Source organism: Cebidichthys violaceus, unplaced genomic scaffold (assembly GCF_023349555.1).
Source record: "Cebidichthys violaceus isolate CVI_PGR_0920_01 unplaced genomic scaffold, fCebVio1.0.p SCAF_26, whole genome shotgun sequence".
Lineage (NCBI taxonomy): Eukaryota > Metazoa > Chordata > Actinopteri > Perciformes > Stichaeidae > Cebidichthys > Cebidichthys violaceus.
Window position 1 is genome coordinate 4,272,599 of NW_027176439.1, and position 22,098 is coordinate 4,294,696.

Genomic DNA, 22,098 nt, shown 5'->3' on the forward strand with positions numbered 1-22,098 from the left:
CATCGCCCACTCTCTTCATATGAATGGCAAATAATTACATGCGCTATTACCCGCAATGATCCCATTTCACATTACCGGAGCCATTGTCTGATTCAAGGGGGTTTCATGGGATTCATTAAACAATAACCACGGATGTGTGTGTGTGATTGTAATAGACATGTGTGGTGCATGTGTCGTATGAAATAAATAAAAAAAAAAAACGAGGAGCCCGACAGGCATCCAAAAGTAGGAGGATAATCAGCGATGGCCGGGAGCCAAGCACAGCTGATGCTTATAAGGGATTAAAGCGACACGTTGTAGCATTAGTGCTTTTAATAGAACTGTGATACAGATGTGTATTTATCTGCAGCGTGTTTTAGTGCCAGGGTTACCTGTCTCACTCAATTGACAATTATACATTTTGCAACGACCGGCGCGATGCTGATTTAATTAGAACGCGAGCGCGGCCATTATTTTGTGGATATTGGCATCGAGAAAGTAACAAATATCCACATCCAGATGGCTCCTGCCCAGGGACTACGAAAAAAAAAAAAAAAAAAAAAACAAACATGCAAATTAGCGTCCCACTAAACTGTAGTGCGCCGTGTTCCATTTTGTGCTGCTCCTGTCAAATAAACACAAATTATGTTGCTAATATCCCCAAAATCACGAGCGGACCAGGTGCTCGGCTAATTATATACATTTGACAGCACTGAGTTAATTGGATGCGTCCTAGTTCATATCGTTGATCAAATTAGGGATGACTTTTAGGAATACTGCAAGGACAAGACAGACAGAGGAAGCACTAATTAGGGACACAACTGAAGAAGCGACGCATCAAAATAACTGACCACTCAAAGACAACGACCCGCACGGCAGTTTTACATTGTTAAGTAATGCAGTCGTTACAGGTCTGCAGAGCTCATTAGACGCAATCAAAGTGCAGACGGCTGTTAAGAGAGAGCAAGTAAATGCGGTTAACTACCTTTTCACCTTTCGGCCCCGGAGGTCCAAGGGGGCCCTGTGGTCCCATGTGACCCTACGGCAAGAAAGAAAAAAAAGAAAGAGTTTGAGACCTCTTAGCCTTCACTCCCACTTCACAGCGTGACATATGGCGTCGGCGATGTGGAGAAGCACACAGAGTCGAGGTCGAGACAGACGGCGGGGGAGAGAACTTCTGTAAAGTGATAACGCACCAATGTCATCAATCAACACTTAATCTTTTTGTTGCCATGGAGAATGCAATTTGAAGATCCATCAGTCAAGTCACGGTTATCAACAATTTGATTATACTGTGGTTTCAACTCTGCCACGATCAATTTCTCATCACCAATCCTATCCAGAATAGATTACGCGCACATACAGATAATAACTAGTTATATTGCAATTTCCAATTTTGTGTTTAATCTCTTTTGCACAAGAAGTAAGAAAATACATTTTGTAAAAAAAAAAAAATCCGCTGTAAATGAAAAGCTTCTCCGCCGCCCCCGGAACTGGCACAAATAAAGTGACTTCTTCGTTGGTATGGTTAGTTAGAGGAGAGGTACATTCAGCTAGCGGCTCGCTAGGAATCGACACGACTCAAACTTAAATTTTTTTGTTCTCGTATGTCCTTGTGTGGTCTCCATTGGACGCAACAAATGTCGTTTTGGTGTCTTCTTTCTGCTCTCTAGTGTTCAACTTTAAGACAAAAAGAATAATTTAAATTGTAAAAGGTTTTACCTCTATCCACACTGCCATTAATCAAGATAAGAGGTCTTACTTTACCCTGGTTTGAACAGAATCATGAGAAATCAAAGTTATTAAAAAAGTGAAATCAACCAAAACAACACATCAGAGTAGCGGATCCCACCGACTGTGGAGTTAAAGGGGAAGAACAAAAACCCCCCCAGCGACTGAGATCCAGCCCGTGATTCATCAACACCAGAACAATACAGGCACCGTATCGTCATCGCGGGTCAATTTTTATCCATCGATAGCGTATGAAATATTTACCTGGATGAAACGCCTTCCAAAAAAAATCAATCCGAGCTTTTTTGGTTTGTGAGAGAAAAGAAGAGCTTTGAATTTCTCAGTGAAAGAATGTGGAAATAATACAAAGACAAAAAGTCCCACGCAGCCTAAATCGACCCATAAAGATTGACTGAATACAGCGGAGACGCTTCAACACGACGTCTTCATCGGGCGTGGTGTCTGTCAACGAGGCAACTTTCATGTTTTGGGCGTTTTGTGCGGGGGGGGGGGGGGGTTATCACACTGTGCATACACTGCTAAGTGGAATAAACATAAAAGATAAGAAGTTTTGGAAACACTTTATAATAAGTTCATGTCCAGAACTCATAAGTTCATGTCCAGAACTAATAAGACAAAATTCATAATCATGAATGACACACACACACACACACACACACACAAATGTGTTGTGTAACCCACGAATCAGATTCTTCTTTCTATCACTTTAGCATGGAGGTATAACGCATTATGAATGCTGCACTTAAAAGACTTTATAAACCTTGTAATAAAGACTTTATAAACCTTGTAATAAAGACTTTATAAACCTTGTAATACGTTTGCAGGCATGATTAGACAGATTCATAAAAGAGCTTCATAAAGCCATATATATGCATTCTCATGTCTTGTGAAAGTGCTTATTATGTATTATAGACATGACACTCACATAAAGTGCTACCATAGTTTTCTTTCGACACAATATATCAACTAGGCCTTTATTGAAGAGGCTTGATAATGCTGATTGTGACAGTTTTTAACATTTATGGAATAGACGGCAGATGTAAGGCTTTTCATAAGGTTTGGAGCTGCAGTAGGCGCCTCACTTTCAGAACATCCCGCATTATTGCATCGCTGTTCTTACCTCGTAACCTGATATGCCTGGATCTCCTTGTTGGCCCATTCTCCCTGGAGCACCCTGGGGAAATATAGATATATATATATATATATATATATCCACACATTTAGCCCACATCCATCAACAACCAAGTCCATCAACAAGCAAGTCCTCGAAACCATCTGTAGATGTCTCACCACTGGCCCGATGGTTCCTCTCGCTCCCTTCTGTCCAACAAACCCCGTCTCTCCCTGCTCACCGGTTGACCCGGGCTCACCCAGGTGACCTTGTTGACCCTTGGTCCCCTGGAGGGAGGCCATCAAAGAGAACGTTTACCCCCCCACAACAGTTATACAAAGAAACAGTTCAACCTGAAAGTCTATTCGACATTACAGAGGTGACTGAACTGTTACCGTTTGTTAACCACGAGAGCAGAGAACACATTCAACCGCTTGTCCAACACTGCAAATTGACAGACATCCAAGAGCGAAAAGGTGGATTCAAGCTCCAAGCAAGTGAACTGACAAACCTTTTCTCCTGGTTTTCCTCTCTCACCAACACTGCCGGGTTTGCCTTCCTGACCCTGGCGGAAGAAAAATCGAAACAGGGTTGTAAGCGGACGAGAAAAAAAAAGAGCCGTCTTTTCATGGGGGAAATGAAATTTGCAGTTGGCCGCTGAGGCGCTCACCCTGACACCGACCAATCCGGGAGGCCCAGAGGGTCCTTCCTTTCCCTGCAGACCGATTTCACCCCTGTCTCCTTCAGCGCCTTCTTGACCAGCGTCCCCCATGTCACCCTGAGAAGAGCAGCAGTCCGTTGAATAGAGTAGACAGAATGTATACAACGCATACAATTGATCTTGGCCCGTTCAGACTGGAAGAAATAGTCACTTGTTCCCGTCACTTGGCTCAGCTGAATATTTGATGCTGCATTATCCGAACTGACCATGAGGACTTCAGTTCTGTTGCAGTTTCATTCTAAAAATTGTTGGCCAACCAAGCCTTCATAGCGGACAGCTGTCCGACTGACTGGAAACATATACAGCAAGGCCTCCGAGTGTCCGAGAGGAAATATGTGGTAACAAATAAAAACTGGAGGAGCAGATTGATTATTCTGTACAGAAACTGAGAAACATCTGTCGGTGGAAAAGAAATGAAAACCAAAGAAGTGTGGTCCTACTGAATATTCTAGTGAACAGCATGCAGCGCACAAGGCGCTGACAAATCTGTGGATCGATCGTCTGTTAAGACGCGGTTTCAGTTTTGACTTAACATTAAATTATCCGCAGCTTTCAAAGTCCTGTATCCAAAAACTTTGTTTCCACTTCATTTCTTAGACTCTTCATTCAACCCTGCCAACCCAAAGGAGATTTATTAAGAAACAAATATGGGTCATCTCTGAAGCATCTGATATCGCAGACGTACAATACAACAGGCTTTTGCTATCTGGTAAGACTCAATCTCAAGAATTTGGAATTTGCTACAGACTGCTGGAGGGAGGCAAAAATAATGTTTTTTGAATCTAATTATTCGCTGAAGTTCTGTTTTAAATTTGCCTCAGTAATAAGACAATGAACCGTGACAACACACTGATTTTTTTTCATTCCCCCAAGTTAACAGTTAAACAGCATAAGCTGCAAAATCCTCTCGGGCTGCCGTTTTCCATTCCAGAAGCTGCGCTGCGGCCAAGAACCCCTCAAGGCAGTTTACCCTCCCGCCTAACAGAAAACGTCCGACACTCAGGTTGAGTCTGTTCCGATCCTCAGTGTCCTCTGTGCTCACATTTCACCGCCTTCTCCGAGCCAAACGTTGCTTTGCGGGTCTGTCAGCTACACTTCCAGCCGCGTGGCTCTGCTGAACAGGCAGGCGTTTTGTTCTTTCCATCCTTTTATTTATTTTTTATTTTTTTCTGTCACAATACTTGCCAGACTTTAGAGCTCCTAAAATAGCCCCCCCGCTATCTGTTTTCACAAAGCGTCAACACAATGCAGCTCCCAACTGTACAAAAGCCAATACCTCACAAACAATAGTCGACTTGCCCTAATTACAATACGCTGCTACAGTAAAGTTCCCTGGGTTCACAGACGCAGCAATCAGGAAAGAATGAGTCTGTGTCGGAGTTATTGACAGAAATTTGACAAGTTTTTGTTTTTTTTTCCTTTGCTGTGTGCCTAGACAGTAAAAAAGCACTTGGCTTTTTAAAAAGGGACAAATAAATGAAATTAGAAGTCACAGCGTGTCTTTTATTTTTTAACTTGCCTTGGCTCCATCAGGTCCACTTAATCCAGCCTCCCCATCGATGCCTGGCTCACCCTGACGGACGAATCATAAAATATATTATGGGTGCAATAATATGTTTTATGTGTTACAAGGAGAGTGATCACAGGAAGCAAAAACAGATGGCCAAACATTGGCAAAAACTGTATTTTAGAGGACATAAATTGGTACATTTTGAAAAACTAAATGTACCAATTTTGTTTGCTCTTTGTTGCAACAACAGAATGAATCTTCTTTTAAATATTTTTGAAGGGTTCTTTCACTCATCATTTTACAGAAAGAGAAAAGTGTGTTCCTTACTCGCTGGCCAATCAAACCCTGCTCCCCGATGTTGCCAGGTAGACCGACGTCCCCCTGTCAGCACAAGAAGCATGATGGTTATGACAATGGGGATGTTTTTATATCTCCTGATGTACACGCTTCGCTTCCACCATTTTATTCAGCACATTACATTACATTACAGTCATTTAGCAGACGCTTTTATCCAAAGCGACTTACAATTCAGTATCTATCTACACACCGTAGGCACAGCTACGGGAGCAATTTTTGGGGTTAAGTGTCTTGCTCAAGGACACATTGGCAGAGCAGGAGCCGGGGATCGAACCGCCGACCACCGAACCCTCTGATTGAAAGGCGGCCCTGCTCTCCACTTAGCCACGGTCACCCATTACAGTACATTTTGAGCACAGAAGAAAACAAAACAGCCATACAAGGAGAATACCTTCACAAACCTCCATGAAATGTAGCTTAGTCAGTGGTTACTTTACACTCTCCTAGTGCTTTCCCTACTTTCCTAGTAACCATTACGCCTGATAATAATATAATATAATAATATTTTTGTCTCTCAAAATGCATCATCTCGCTCTCTGGATGGAGGCACTGCTATATTTGGAGGCGCTCCCTCCTCGTCTTCACCTTCTCTCCCAGTTCACCAGGCAGTCCTCGCTCTCCAGCCCTCCCCAGCGGCCCCTGTCAAAAAAAACCAAAAACAGCGACAGCCTTTAGTATTCGCTGCCTTCGTAAATAAAAAAAAGTTCTTTACACCAGCTGTGTGATCGAGCTCACCCACGGCCCCATCGCCCCCAGTGGCCCGACGGTTCCCGACGGCCCTGCTGGTCCCTGAGGCGACAAAGCAGAGGCACCAATAAAAAGGTTAAGAGCGCTTTCTAATCTCGGACGGATGCCTCTGAAAATGACAGTGAAGGAAGAAAAATGCGAAAAGAAATAAGAACCAGGAAGAAAGTGCGTATTTGGAGAGATAAGTTAATCTGCGGGACTAACAGCCTTCCAAACACTGAGCCAAAGCTTCTGTAAGTGATGGAAACAGGCTTGCTGTTACAGAGACACATTCAGGCTACAATAAAGCTGCCTCTGCAGGACGGGGACGGCGTAAATCAAATAGTCTCGGACGCTCTACTTCTCTGCTTGTTGTCTGTGAGACTTGGGCGGAATGAGAGAAAGTCGATTAGGTCGTTCAGGGCTTTTTTGGAGCAGGAGATGGGTTTCTAGGAAGCGGTGAATAAAAAAAAAAAAAAAGTTGTCAAAGTTGAAACTCTGAGTTTATATGCATTGGGGAAGAAGAAGAGTTCACAGCGGGTGCCGGAGAGCCACATGCCATAGTAGATTATAAAATGTCATAGAATAGAATTACATTAAAGCAAATCCTAAAATAATGTTATAAGAGGAGTCATAGTAGACAAGAGTGTTTGATAAAAATCCTGAAAAAAAATGTCAAATATGCCAAAAGACATGTCAGAAAGAATTCATAGTATAGTGTGCCATAAAATCATAAGTTTATAGTATATATAAATATAAATAAATAAAATAAAATAAAATCCTAAAACAAATAAATAATAATAAAAAATGTCATAGTATAGTATGCCATAAAAATTGTTATAAAATAAGTCGAGTAAACAGAAGAGAACCATAAAGTATAAAGTATAATATGCCATTAAAAAAATGAAATAGAAAGTCATCATGTCATATAAGTCATAAAAAAGTCATAGTATAGTATGTCATGGTATGCTTTATGCTAAATGTCCTAGTATTGTATGCCATAAAAAAAATTGCATAAAAAGTCATAGTATGATTCTCAAATGTATGTAAACAAATAATAAACTCACTGGCTCTCCTGCGATTCCTTTGGCCCCTGGAGGTCCAGAGGGGCCTTGAACACCCTGAAAAGAGTTCCGGGGTTCATCACACAGACACAAACATGATGGAATACCACAACACCCACCGGAGTGAACGCGTGACACACAGGCCTCACGTATGCCACCACTGTTCCCCAAAACGAGTCCGACCCAGAAATCAAAGACGGACCTAACAGAGACCTCTGTTAGCCCCAATCACTTACTGGAAATCCCTGTGGTCCGGCTTCACCTCCCTCGCCGAGCTTGCCCTGCAGCACGATGACACAACGGTGAAAAATAAGTTCTACATGTCAAACTAATGGAGAGCATGGACAGCACACCAGTTCCCTTTCTCGTCTCCTCCTTTGCATAATAACCAGGTCATTGATCATTGGTGAGAAGTAAAGAAATATGTTAAAATACTCACACAATGTCCAATATATGTCCGATATACTCCTACCCCGCTACATTTAGACCCCACTACATTTGTCTGGCACCTATAATATATATATACATATATATATATATATATATATATATATATATATGTATATGTATATATATATATATGTATATATATGTATATGTATATATATATATACGTATATATATATATATATATATATGTATATGTATATATATATATATATATATATATATATATGTGTATATATATATATATATATATATATATGTATATATATATATATATACGTATATGTATATATATATATATATACGTATATATGTATATATATGTATATATATATATATATGTATATATACATATGTATACATATATATATATATATATATATATATATATATATCTCATTTGTACTTTTACAGATAAATGATTAATGATTAGCAAAATAGTTAATCTGTCGACTGAATCATCATTTTTGCAATTGTTAAATATCTCTAGGGGCCAATTAGCCATTTGGGAATGTACCAAATTGTGACCGTACCAACAAGAAATACTTGTCAGGTATGGACAGCAGCAGTAATGCCAGATGGAGAAACGGATGACGACATGCCATATCCTACACGATCATACGCTACATGTGGCATTAAGCGTGCCGTGTGACTGCTTTAACGAGACGAGTCATTGGACTCTTCACCAGCACTGAAGCACCACGCTCTATTTATCCTAGACACTAATTCCTTGAGGACTTCAAAAAAGGTCAAATATAACGAGGACTGTGCTAATACTGCTAATGATGCTATTACTGTTATGAGGGGAAAGTAAAAAAAAAAAAAAGGAAAAAAAGAACACATTTTTTTGTTTCTCACCATGTCCCCGGGGAGGCCCGATTTTCCTGGTGGACCATCAGGGCCCTGCAAAGAAAACATCCAACTCAGTAAGCCGAGCTCTCTCTGAAATCCCCCGGAGTTAAAATGTTCCCGACCGCCAAGCGCCACCGTCAATATTTTAGTCCTCTTTGATTTAAGGTTCTGTTGTTCGACTCGCAGCTTACAAAGAGCGTCCTCTCCAGAATCTTTAGATGTTAAAAATAGTTAATAATTGCAGTCTGCTGAACAAAGCTGCTGGTAAAAGTTCTTTCTCTCCCTCTGTTACAGGAGGCCATTGTGTTTGTCCTAGCTTGCCGTGGGACAGATTTGATGTCTGCAATTAGAGAGTCGGAGGCCAGACGTTTCTCTGAGGCAGGTTTGGCGTGAAGCATTATCAATAAAGAGCCACAAACTGGAGCAAAACCTGAGACCCTGAGAGAAACCTTCACCAGTCAACTTCGGCCTTCTGACCACGCGCTCACCTTTACTCCGGTGGACCCTTTCTCCCCCACCGGCCCGTCAGGACCTCTCGGACCCTATAGAAAGAACATACATTTGTCATTGATGAACAGCTTGGGGAAGTGTGCCCTTTAACGGACCCGAGGCAGACGTGGTTTAACACGTTAAGTCAATGAATTAGGACGCTTAATCTCCATTTTCTCTGTCATCCCTATCTAGCGGCGCCTGGGAGGCTGCTCGCTTCGTCTCACATCGCAGCGACTCCGTCAAAGACAGCTCCGATTCGCAGTCCAATCCGCACCGTGTGGACTTTGTCCCCGTCTTTCCACCATCACACACACACACACACACACACACACACACACACACACAGCGGCACCGCCTGCACACTGGGCTTATTGTAAAAGACGCCTTGGGGAAAAGGTCACAAATCCCGTATCTGATTCATCGTCGCCTATAAAACCGGACCGAACTCTTCGCCGTCAGAAAACCGACTGTGTCTTTTGCCGTCTGTTCATGCAAGCATCCGTATATAATGATGATCCGAACGGAGCAGAATGCAGCTCCCACCTATTTTAAGGCCTTGATCATTTCCACTGCTGCTTGCTAATAACAGGCAAATTAGTTAAAGACCTTTGTTGAGAATATGAATCAATTTTAATGAGCTGTTGCGAGCATCAGACGTATTTTGAATCATTACGTAAATAAAGCTGACCTTGTCGTGTCCTTTTCTGCCTGTTAACTTTCAATTACTGCTGTTTGAGACAGTAAAATTGAATTTGCTGAAAAAACTAATTCCAGTTCATTTAATATTGAGCGACATTTGAACATAAGAGTGGATAACTTTACTTTGTTTTTTTCCAGGGCAATTTAAAAAGAAAAAAAAAAAATCAAAGACATGCCTCTGTGGTACTGGGGGGAGTGATCCGTCTTATTTCAAGTTATCGTCACTTAAGAAAAAACATAATGTTTTAGAGGGGAAAACAATTGACTATATGACTTATTAAGATTGACATGTTTTATAGTGCAGACATTTACCATCTATTTCTGCCTCTGTAATCAATTGTTCTGATTAATTCTTAACTCACCCACTTTCTTTCCCCCATGCTTTCTTTGTGAAGTCCACTCATTTTAGGGCTGTTTATTACCTGAAGAGTACCGTGAAAGCCTGAGAAAATGATGGAAATGATTCGTTTACATGCTCGGCAGATTCAGTGTGACACGATGCTGAAGTACGACTGACGTGCGACTAAACCCTCTTGAGGTAAAACTTTAAAAAAACGTAACAAAATATGAGAGGAAACAGGAAGTAAAGGGTTGGATACATCCTCCTCCAAACAGCTCGAGTCCTCTGTATATGTGCAGCACAATACATGAATCAAATAAAAGCACATTCTTAATATGCGTTTCCTGAAGAATAACGCTATTATCTTCTTTTTTGGGAGGCGATATCGCAATTATCATTACAAAACTTTGATCACAGGAAACGGTTGTTACTGGTAACCCCCCCCCCCTCCACACTCCTTGTTGACAGCGAATTACTTCAGACAATGTAATGAGTAGACTGGAGTTCAACCGTGCTGCTGTTAATTCTATTTTCCAAAAGCGTTGATGTAATGTTCAGCTATTACAGTTATAAAATATTACGCTTGCGACCGTTTGTGATATCAGGGGAGCCGTGTAAAACCAATCAGGGTGAAATGCCTTAATTATACCACTTATTCATGTTAGATCAATTATTCATTCGGTCCAATGATCCCCACTGTGCAACCATGGGCGATTTTTTTTTTTTTTTTCCAAATTAGAAAACTCAATTATGGAAAAGCCAGCGAATACTGGAATCATCCTGAGTTGGCACACACACAGCAACACACACACACACACACACACACACACATAAAATCCAGGGTGTTTAGTTTGGACAAGCCTCTTAGAATGTTCGAATTTTCCAACACATGTTCAAGTTGTTGTGATTATGTACAGATATTTAGTACTTTTGTTATTTTGTGTTTCTTTCTTTACTCTTCGGGGGAAGGTTGCTAAGCAATCCTCGCTTTGCTTGTTTTTGCTCTGCACTTCAAAGAGATGTAATTATCTGATGGGTTGAACATTATTTCATTATTTATCTATAATAAGTTCAGGGTTTCTCCGCTTTGCGCTCACTCGCGGTCTCTTCATTGAAGGCGACGGTCACTTCTCATGTCACCCACCGTAACGTCACACACTTCTTTCAAATAAACTACAAAATAGTGTCGCTGCTGCTGCTGCTGCTGGGGATGGAAATTTTTTTTAATAAATCTTGGGTAAGACCTACCAGCTCACAATGACAATGCTGTCATGCTGATGTCTAGCCGGAATAAACGACGTCCACCGTCTGCTAGTTTAGCAGTGTTAGCATGCTAACATTAGCGATCCATCAGATAGCTGTAGACACACTTCAGCGTGGACCCGCCGTCACACACTGTCATCCCTAAAGCCATGATGCCGAGTCCGTGAACCGGGTGCAGATTGTATTGGTTGGTAACAGACAGCAGTACGTAATCACCTGACGGTTATTTAATGTTATAACACAGATTTAAGTCGCTTACACTCCTGCCTTTGGGTCCTCTGATGCCGATGGATCCAAGTGAACCAGGAGGCCCCTGAATGTGTATGAAAGAAATACATTCTTTGAGTTAGACTGTAGCAGACGATACAAACTAAGACACAAGGCGAAGCCGTCTCACTTTCATCCTCATCTTCAGTGACTTTCTTTAACAGCATTCAGCAGTTTAGTCTTTTTATATGGTGTCGACTATGATCGGCTGCTTTTTACGTGACCTCATGAAAGGTCAGACTGATGAAGTGATTCAATAAGGGATCGTTGTTAAAGAGTAATTAACAAAAGCTGAACTCCAGTGGGTGCAACTTCTCGCTTTGGTGCAGTGATGTAGACGTGTACTTCAGGGCGGTTGTCGGTACACCGTGACATCACTGTTGGACGTCACAATGGCAAGTGCAATAGACCACCCACTTTGAATGTTAGAATGGGAGTCATAACCACTGATAATGCCCATTTAATTAGTTTATACTTCAGTTTCAGATGGGCAAAAAACTGCACCTACCTGAACACTGTTAAAGTGAAACTTAATGTTGTGAAATGAAATGGTTTGGGGTTAAAATAAGTCATTTTGTTACGTAACTTACGACGTGTTAGTTATGAACATGAGTATGTTCGTGTGTCTTTTCATCCTGGCATTGAGAAACAGAAACGATCCAGATCCTCTGGACCACATGTGGTCCAGAGTACCCTGTGGTCTCTGGTTCTGTGGTCTCTGGTTTAAAGTCGGCGCACATGAAGCTTTGACAATGACAGCAGTAACTTACTGGGATCCCTTGCAGTCCAGGTGGTCCAGTCTCCCCAGGTATTCCAGTGTGACCCTGATGGATGCAACATTACTCGAATGATATCTACTGTGTATACGATTCATCAGATCAAATCTTAAATTAGCTAAACTGGATGGTTATATCATCTGCCTTCTAGACGATTACTGTTTAATAACTTGAATCTGTCTCTCCGAACATATCGCGCCCCCCATCCCTTACGTATGTGAAATTGAATTCCCCCCTGGTAGGAGAGACGGGGTCCAGACTTACTCCTTACCATCGGCCCCGTTTCACCTGGCGGCCCCGGGGCACCCGTTTTGCCTCGATCCCCCTGGAGAGCCAAAAGCCACAATTAGGGGAACATTGATTAACCATCGATGGATCAAATGATTAAGCGTCCAGTCTACAAAATATTAAAGTTACAAAAAAAATGCCAATCACAATTTGATCTTTAAGTGATGCCTTCAAGTTGCTGTTCTAAATTCTGACCAACAGTCCAAAATTATTTCATTTACAAATCACATAATACAGACGAAGAAAAAAAAAAGCAGCACATCTGCACATCTGAGAGGCTGGAAGCAGACGGCATTGATTCTAAAATAATGTGTAATTGACTTCTTGTTTCGGCGCTAATCACATGCTACATCAACAGAGAGCAATTTAACAAATTCAAAAATCAACAACAATTTGCGATACCAGCCAAGTGTGACGAATTGAGACGGCGCTAACCTTTTCTCCTCCGACGCCGGTCTTTCCAACAGGCCCGACGAAACCCGGCAGTCCCTGAAGGACAGAAAACACGCCGTCTTAGCTGTCTCTTACTTCTATTGAAGCTATATTTCTCATAATGGGCGGCACAGCTTTGGGACTCCCAAACAAAAAAAAAACAAGACACACAGTGAGCATCAAACAGAAATATCAGCAGAAAGGAGGAGAGAAGAAGAGCCTTTACCCTCTCGCCAACTTTTCCAACCTCGCCAGTTATCCCGGTCTCGCCCTACAGCAAAGCAGCCAATTAGCATATCACAAACTTAGTCATGCCTTTCGTTTTTTTTTTTTTAGTTCAAATCAGTCAGAAGATGCGCTCGGAGGGCCGTTCCCCTGTGGTAACGGAGAATTAACATCTAATTTACACATATATTCAGATGATACATTATCATAAATGAAAGCCGCGGAGAGGATGTTCGGTTGAGGGTGACAGCGGGTCGGCGCTGGATGTGTGAATATGGGGTCTGACCTTGAGTCCGTCTGGGCCCGTCAGTCCAGGGAATCCTTGCCTCCCAGGCCTGCCCTGAGCAGAAAGCACACATGACAGAGAAGTGTACCGCAGCTCCACACTACACGATAAAACTCTCTCCATATATGTTTCCCGCGAAAGGTGCAGTCTGCCGTCCCTCTCGAGGCCGGGGCGCGGAAAAAAAAACAAAACCCGACTGTCGACGGCGTAACAAAAGCATCGCTCTACGAAACTTAATGATCCATTAAACAGAGAGTCGTTCGCAGCATCAAAGGCTTCTTATTACTCGCTGAAGTCATCGGCTCACTTGTGTTTGTTTGCAGGAAATCAACTTTTTGGGAGAGGGCCGAATGGAATCAAGCATTGGAAAAATATAGTCTTCTCTATTGTTTAGCCTGGGATGACTCCAAACCAACACCAGACACAGAGATAGTCACTGAGGACTTCATTCATTCAGAAAAAAAAGGCTCAAAGGCATTCTGCTTGTATGGTGTAAAATCCTGAATTCGTCTTGCACTGCTCTTCTTCATTTAGACTGTTTCGATGCTATTAATTGGGAACATAAATCTGTGTATGATAAGAGGTATTGGAAAAACAAAAGAGGACGATTTGAGATATTTTACAGTCTCTTGATTCAATAACTTTAATTACACATTTGAACTCCAGAGTACAATTCATTATTTTTTAGGAGTTAGGTAAAATTCTATGCATCCATCTCGAAATGAAATCAATCATCTGTTAGTATTTGTTTGTTTGGGGTTCTTTTTATGATAGTAAAGATCATAGCAATTTGCTGACCAATATAATTATACAGCTTCGGAACAATAGAGACGTCTGTCAGCCAAAGCGCTTATTGTCCATAACGGGTCATGGTTTCTCCTCCAAAGCTAAATGCAGGCAGAGCCACTTGTTGAGGTTTTTGTGTGTGTGCATCCTAAAAGATAACTGTTATTGTATTTTAGAACTGGCCTCAAGCCTGCAGGGCTTATCCAATCAGCACTCACCTCGAGTCCAGCGGGTCCAGCGGCCCCGACCGGTCCCTCGTCACCCTGACAAAAGAATTGTCACTAAAAAGGTCAGGGAGAGAGAAAAAAAAAAAGCTTTCTATGTTTTATTCATTTTCAAAATATGTAAAGTCAACCTCACCTGAAGACCAAGCGTTCCTCTTAGACCCGGCAAACCTCTTGTCCCTTGCTTCCCCTGTGGATGAAACACTGAGAGTGAACTTTCGCTTCATTTCTACTCGCTGACGATTCCAAATGGTTAATGTCGCTCCGCTAACCGTGGGTCCTTCGGGGCCGTTCTGTCCCGGCGGGCCGATGTCACCCGGAAAACCCTGTGAAATGAACCGCAGCTTCGTCACCACCGCACAGCAGCACACGACGTAAAAACAATGCACCAATGCGTCATAAACACAATACTAAATACCTCTGGGCCGGGAGGGCCCGGTGAACCGTCGGGGCCCTTTTCACCAGGGTCGCCCTAAGAGATGTCACAAATGATCTTACTGTTAGCAACAGGATCAGAAACCTCAAAATAACTTTAACCAAATTGACAATACCATAGCCTTCACTTCCTGAATGGATTGTGAAGGGAACATTTGTGTCATGTTACCAAGAGGATCTAATAGAACCCTGAAAATAAGAAATAAGAAATCAGCCTCATAGCAACTGTCAAAAAGTTGCGTCTTCTTCTGTGCGTTTCTAGGTCATGCACTGTACTGTATATGCAAGTTACATTGAAATCTTCTTTTCTTTAAGCTTCCGTATTCACGATACCGAATTAACCATTGTGGCTCTGATAGGAGGAAAAGAGTATATGGGCCGCACGATGTGCCAATGTTGGTGATTAGTCTTAACGCTAAAGCAGCATTATGCGCTGGGAATGTGCCGCTCTTTGCTGGGATTGAATAACATGCATTTCTTAGACCAAAGTTCTCCTGCATGCATGAGTGCCTGAAGTGTGCTTTGGTATACATTTGAAGATTTCAGACCGTCTGCATATTCATTTTTTCCGAGTGCATCAGAACCCTCCGAGCACACCGCCGTGCTTCAGAACAACATTCTAGAGGAGCCGTCTACTACCGTGTGCTCCACTGGATAGACCGGTACACTTAATGTCTTAATCACCCACTGAGAACAAACAAGCAACCGAAGCATGAAGCGTGAAGAGAAATAGCTTAAAGATACATATTATCTCTGTATGAAGGAGCACTCTATAATGTAGAGATTACCTGATCTAATCAAAAACATCCCAACTCTGCGCCAAGCTCATTTCTAGGTGTTGCATACATGTAGAGTTTATTATGTCGTATAATAATGCGTGGGATGTATCTGCATGCTAGAATCTAGTCTTTCAAATCTTTTTTTTTTTTGAATGTGGGATAAAAAAATACCTGTAGTCCAGGTTTTCCACAAGGACCTGGCAACCCAGGCGAGCCACGCGTACCCTGTGAAACAAAAAGCCAGCTCAGAATAAACAAGTCAAGACAACAAGTGGGTCTAAAGTAAAGAAAAATGTAAAATCATGCAAAAGCGATGTTGACATCTGAAGCGATCTGGATCATCAGGGTGTTGCTAAAGAGCACTTTGACCTGCAGATAGGAGAAGCCAAGCATTGCGCACTAATCCTCTTATTAATGGGCGACCCACTGCACCACCTGAGCACATGCACACACAGACTTACCTTGTCCCCTTGGAATCCACACTCCCCTGGCTCCCCTGCTAAGCCAACATCCTCCTGAGAAAACACAAAAGAATACAAAACAAATCCAAATGTTAGCAGAGAGATTATTCCGTAAGCATGAGCGCTGGGTTATACGAGCCGCGCATTGGGGTTTTTGTGTTATCGGTTAGCTTTTCTCAGGAGTCCAAAATAAGGTTTTGTGATTTGTCACCTCTAGGGTTATTGTATATTGTCGGTTAGTAAATGATAAAATACGTATGCAGATCACCTTATCACCTTTCAGTCCTGGTTCCCCAGGGTTTCCAGGTACTCCCTGGGAAGCGAAATAAAAAAATGATTAAAAAAAGATGACTGATTGAGCATGATTAATGTGCAGTCCTGGCGTTTACTCAGGCTGTGGAACAAACTAATCACCAACCACTTGGAGACATTCTGGTTAACCAATCAAAATGCACCTTATTTACATTGGATCCGTGCCAAAACCAGACAGAGACACGACTACAAAAACCGCATCATTTACCTTGAGTCCTGTTATTCCTGGTGAGCCCATGAAGCCAGCAGAGCCCATGTCTCCCTGCACACATCAGCACACACAAGACGCACACTTCAAACACTGAATGTCCGGATGAATTAAAGACCGGTGCTCATAATACACCAAAAAAAACTTTCTGAGATGAAAGAGTGGGGAAGGGATAAAAGAAAAGGGAGTAAAGCACTTTTCAAATTAGTAGTTACAAGCTCATTTCTTAAAGAAAAGACAATACATATATCATTTTTTTATTTTTTTAAAACAAGGTACCAAAGTGTTTAAAATCCCCAAAAACATAAAAAAAAAAGGTATAAAATCAGTGAGAAAGATACAAGAACACTTACAATAAGACCAGGGACTCCACATGGGCCAGGAGATCCCAGCTCACCCTAAGAAGAAGGGAGAGAACAAAGAAAGGTGGATAAAGAAGAGATGCAACACAGGCGCAGTCAGATAAGAGGTGAAGAGCTGCAGGGGGAGGATACAGATGAAATCAAACTGTGTGTTTCTATCTTTTGTTTGTTCACTGGTGTTTTCCTCCCACTCATTCTAGCGTAGCGAGTGAGCACTTGGCACTTGACACACGGAGAGGCTTGTTCCAGACGATCTAACCCCGCGGCCGCACGCCACGCCGACGTCCTCTCTCCGAGCTATACGCATCCAGCGGAGAGAGACGGATGACATACGCGGCCACAGTGCGGCCTTCCCAGTCGCCTCCTCTGTTCCTCTACGAATGAAAAGGAGACGAATTCAGCCAAATGGAACGTCCCCCGTTCCCTCTGGAGGCAGAGGAAATGAGGCCTGGAGGAGGCTCCCAGAGAGGTCAGCCAACCCGGGAGCAGTGAGGTTCAAACTAGGAGGAGGAGGAGGAGGAGGAGGAGGAGGAGAGGCGAGTGGAACGGCCGACGCTGCCCTCAGATATATCAGCATGGATTATGATGGGTGAGTTACTGAAAGACCGCACAGACGTACCCCGATGCAGCAATACAATGTTCTTGTTGTAAAACCATACGCAAGCGAGCTCCCTCCCTTCATGAATGCATTGCATTGTTATGTACTGCATAATGTTCTGTTTTTGACGTGAAGATCTGCACAGTGCCAAGTGAGTAAATGGTGCATTCAGCTACATGACATCACTTACTGGGTTCCCATCGGGGCCAGGAGGTCCTCTCTCCCCAAAGTCACCAGAAAAGCCCTGAGCACACAAACAAACAGGACGGTCATGTCACCGCAGAGGACATTGAGTGGCTTTTATCATGTCCATGCCGTCAAAAACACTTGAATGTATTTAGATATAACACATGGTCGGTGAAGTTATCGCACCGTGCACGGGGGGGGGATCAACGAAGTGTTTCCCAAAACAGAGGTCTAAGCCAGGCAAATCCCCTCCAACGGGCTCCCGGCGCTCCATTCCTGGGAGACCGGCAGGAAATTCCACGGCTGAGTGTTTCCGAGCGACCGAGTATCTGTGCGCTGTGCGCGCTGGCAGGGAGCGCACGGCAGCCCGCGGAACCAACCCCCCCCCCCCCCCCCGCAGGACTTGCCTAAGTGACCGAATAAAGCTGCTTGGCACAGAAACTGTTGACTGCGGCTCCTTTTTTCGTAATTCCATTATAGAGGCAGAACAAGAGGCGCGATGCAGCCGCGAGGCCGCGTGCTCGACGCGCGTTCGTCGACGTGCCAAGGTCAACGCGCAGCCGACCGCACATCGCGGCTCAGCGCTCGCCTGCAGCGCTCTGCGGTTACATTCACGAGAAACAGCAGCGAAGCCCAGAGATCTCTCGTCGCCTGTCCGCGGACAGAGAGAGGAGGACCAAATGGAAGCATGGAGACCTCAAGAGACAGAGCACAGAGAGGACAGTTTGTGTGGCAGACTTTAGGCCAATGTGGACAAGGTAATGAGGCGTAATTGGTGCAACATGAAGCCCACAGGAAATGCGGGGAAAAATGTGCCTCTTTCAGAAATCTCAATAACTGACTTGGTTTGATCAGAAACACATGAAAGTCTTTGTGTTCTCACATTGACATCGACTTTCATCCAAGGCTAATTATGTGATCGGTCCGATGGAAATCATGTCATTCTGCTACGCACAAAATATAGCTTTATTTGATTCAAAATAAAAATCCATAAAGTTAACACAGGAAGAAGGGAGCTGTTAAACACTGTAAAGAGCGGATAGTCTCTGTGGCTCTCGTTGTTTTAGGCTTTGGGACATGTGGATCAAACATGCCGGCTCCTTCTCGTGTGTGTGTGTGTGTGTGTGTGTGTGTGTGTGTGTGTGTGTGTGTGTGTGTGTGTGTGTCTTTCCAGATTTTGTGAAACTTCTGACTCAGGACTGACAAAAAACGTCTTGCGTAAAAGTCGCTGACCTCACTTTTCGCCACAGAGGAAGGGAAACGACTTGCTCATGACTTGTCTATTACAAGGGAGTTTTTTTTGTTTTTTTTCTTGGCCTCAGTCCGTCACTGACCGCTACTGCACAGTCATTTCAAAAAGAACATGTGCAACCAGGACTTGGCCTGGGAAAACAGCAGATTTAGACGAGCGGTCATGTGTCGTTTTAGTATTTTCCATGTAAGCCTGCAAAGGATGGGGAATTTACTTCCAGGCGCCAACGACGATAGACTTCTCTGAACTGCGGGCAGAGCCTCCGAAGAGCCAAACCCACAACTGACGCATCACATTATTATATCGGTTCCATGCAAAACAAGCGCAGCAATAAACACACTCTGGAACCTCTAATGTTTCCTAATCAACTTCAGCACAGAGAAGATTCATCATTTAAGATTTATAGATGAGGAGTCACTGACTTTAACATGAGGTCAGGACTTTATTTAAAAAAAAAAAAGGATCTGACTGATAATTTAAATGTAATCTGCTGACATGTGAACATTGTTTCCGATACGTGCAATCAGGCTACTTAGGCTGCAGTAATCCCTCGCATCACTGTGCCGGTGTGGAAGTTAGCGCAGCTTCTCTCCACACGCCGAGGCCGGGAGGAGATTCGTCAAAGTAATGCTCATTTAATACACTTTTAAAGTAGCTCCTCGCTACAGTGAGAGTCTATAGATCAAGACAAACAACCCTCACTTGCATGAGGCTGCGTTACAAATGTTCTCTGAGAAGTATGTTGAGAGAAAACTTTACCGGCCTACCCATCTTGCCCTTCTTGCCATGAACGCCGGGAATTCCCTGGAAACAGGAAACAAAAACACAGTTGAGACAGAGAGAGAAGATGGATAAGAAGCTAAAGTAGAGATAAAAGTGAGTAATGCAAAAACATAGGAGCCATTAGAGAAGACTAAAAGCCTTTAGCCACACTAGCAGCCCTGTGAGGCTTTAAGTCTTAGATGGAGTGAAAATGAAGAAGCAGCTTCTCTATTCTTAGATCCTTATCACTTGTGTGGAAAACAAATGTTAAAATATTGAGCATAACAGTTTATTGTTGAGCTTGGCAACAGCAGTAGCTGTTCTGTAGCTGTCAATAATATCACATTATGTTCTTTAACTTAAATAATGGTACGTCATCTATATTGATAAAAAAAAAACAAGCACAGACTAACACATATCTCAGAAAAAATGTGAATTGATAAGAATTCTGCTCCAAGTGCAGGTAAGTCAAACTATTGTCCTCATCATCAGTGTACGACTGGAAGTTATCAATACAATGAGCAAATATTCAGTGTTTTTAATCACACAGAAGTATATAAAAATAGGTTTTCCAATGTGCTTATTTCATAAACACGATTTACTATTTATTGAATTAGCAGAAAACATGCTATATTGTGATATATGGTGTTATATGAAATGACCTATATCCTACAGAAGCTGTTCTTCTGTAGGATGTAAATTTTAGGAAAATTCAGACTAAGCTTGTCTGGTTCAGGGTCAAGTTACTGTTGCTTCAGACTGAATTGTATTTGTGTCAGCCTAAGTAAGCTGAGCTTTTACCTGAATGCTACATTAGCATGCTAATTCACTAACATTCAATATGAAACCAGCTGAGATTGAAATAATCATTAGTTTTAAGACTATCCTATCGTAGAGACATTTTTGACCTGATATTATTGGTGCAAAATGAAAAATCAAAGAATTCCCAAAGCAGTGAATGCTCTATGGATCATGCTGTAAATTTGAATTGCATGGAAATCCATCCCAACGTTTGTGACGTGGTTTACTTAAATTTGGATCAACTGACTAACGCACTTAAGGCTAACAGTGGTATTAGCAAACAACGCTATTTGACTAGCGTGGCCAAAAACTGCCCTGGAGGTTCATGGGAGTTTGAGTCCTGGCTGAGATTAAGTGCATTTAAATCCAACTCTACATTTTAACTTCATCAAAGACAGTAGAGAGGTTGGGATGTAGGTCGTCTTTAAGCCAAACCAGTTTAAAGCAGCGTGACTTTGCTAAGTGTGCCTGTATTACTTCTATTTCATTATTTGTGGACAATCATTAAACGCAACAAGCCTTTACTCTCGCAGCCACTAATACTCACTCTCTCGCCATCGGGACCAGGAAGGCCAAAACGCCCGAGGATGCCTATGTGACCCTGGAGAGATGAATAAAAGACGGAGTGGGGGCACAGAAAAGCCAAAGACGGATGGAAAAAAAAAGAAAAAGAAAGGTGGACAATGAGACTGAGCAGAGACGACGGACATCGTGTTGAACCGTTAAGATGTCAACAACGGCAAAAGAGCTTCTACAAGGGCTTCAGCTGCGGCGCTTCGCTCTGCTGCAGCACTGCGGGCCTTTTTTTTTCTTCCTCGCTGCGGTTCGGCGGTCTCGTAGAGCCAAGCCTTGAGGCAAGTGTATATGCCCATGGACTGCATGGTGCTGGCTTCCACGATGTAGTCCAAGGGCACATACCCTCACGTCAGGGATCTCTGAAGAACTCCCGGGCCAAACCTGCTCAGTGGAAGAAGAGGCGAAAGTGGTCGAAAAAAAAAAAAAAAAAAAAAGGGGGGCCAGCGACACAAATTAGCGTGTAATGAAAAGCTAACGTCTGAGCGCATTACGTTTATGTTCGGCGGCAGAGCAATATAGTTTTACGATATTTGGCTACCGTTAAAAAGAGGAGCGAGCACGGAGAGGGATTTCAAGAAAGCCAGAGTTAATTGCTCCTAAAGTACTTCACATATACTAACAAAACCATCTGTCGTTATCATCGTGGAGTTAACAAGGCCAGAAGAGTGGCGTTTATGACGCTGGCCTTTTTTCTTTTTTTTTTTTATATGTACCCACACTGGTTAGGTAATTCATTTAGCAGGCATTTCACAGTTCCTTTAAGAAAGGG

The 22,098-nt window shown here is 42.7% G+C and overlaps 1 protein-coding gene across 1 annotated transcript in view; it reads right to left on the bottom strand.

Moving 5' to 3' along the window:
• col27a1b (collagen, type XXVII, alpha 1b) overlaps positions 1-22,098 on the bottom strand; it is a 42,949-nt gene that overhangs the window by 11,547 nt on the left and 9,304 nt on the right. Inside the window, exons 5-35 of the mRNA XM_068720684.1 lie at positions 21,301-21,354; positions 19,950-19,994; positions 17,943-17,996; positions 17,146-17,190; positions 16,793-16,846; positions 16,541-16,585; positions 16,273-16,326; positions 15,983-16,036; positions 15,016-15,069; positions 14,870-14,923; positions 14,734-14,787; positions 14,592-14,636; positions 13,588-13,641; positions 13,303-13,347; positions 13,080-13,133; positions 12,628-12,681; positions 12,351-12,404; positions 11,573-11,626; positions 9,008-9,061; positions 8,526-8,570; positions 7,457-7,501; positions 7,224-7,277; positions 6,166-6,219; positions 6,016-6,069; positions 5,401-5,454; positions 5,083-5,136; positions 3,513-3,620; positions 3,354-3,407; positions 3,022-3,129; positions 2,852-2,905; positions 965-1,018 (exon numbers count right to left, since the gene is read on the bottom strand). Of these exons, the coding sequence (XP_068576785.1) occupies positions 965-1,018; positions 2,852-2,905; positions 3,022-3,129; positions 3,354-3,407; positions 3,513-3,620; positions 5,083-5,136; positions 5,401-5,454; positions 6,016-6,069; positions 6,166-6,219; positions 7,224-7,277; positions 7,457-7,501; positions 8,526-8,570; positions 9,008-9,061; positions 11,573-11,626; positions 12,351-12,404; positions 12,628-12,681; positions 13,080-13,133; positions 13,303-13,347; positions 13,588-13,641; positions 14,592-14,636; positions 14,734-14,787; positions 14,870-14,923; positions 15,016-15,069; positions 15,983-16,036; positions 16,273-16,326; positions 16,541-16,585; positions 16,793-16,846; positions 17,146-17,190; positions 17,943-17,996; positions 19,950-19,994; positions 21,301-21,354 (1,719 nt within the window). The remainder of the gene's footprint in view (positions 1-964; positions 1,019-2,851; positions 2,906-3,021; positions 3,130-3,353; positions 3,408-3,512; positions 3,621-5,082; positions 5,137-5,400; positions 5,455-6,015; positions 6,070-6,165; positions 6,220-7,223; positions 7,278-7,456; positions 7,502-8,525; positions 8,571-9,007; positions 9,062-11,572; positions 11,627-12,350; positions 12,405-12,627; positions 12,682-13,079; positions 13,134-13,302; positions 13,348-13,587; positions 13,642-14,591; positions 14,637-14,733; positions 14,788-14,869; positions 14,924-15,015; positions 15,070-15,982; positions 16,037-16,272; positions 16,327-16,540; positions 16,586-16,792; positions 16,847-17,145; positions 17,191-17,942; positions 17,997-19,949; positions 19,995-21,300; positions 21,355-22,098) is intronic.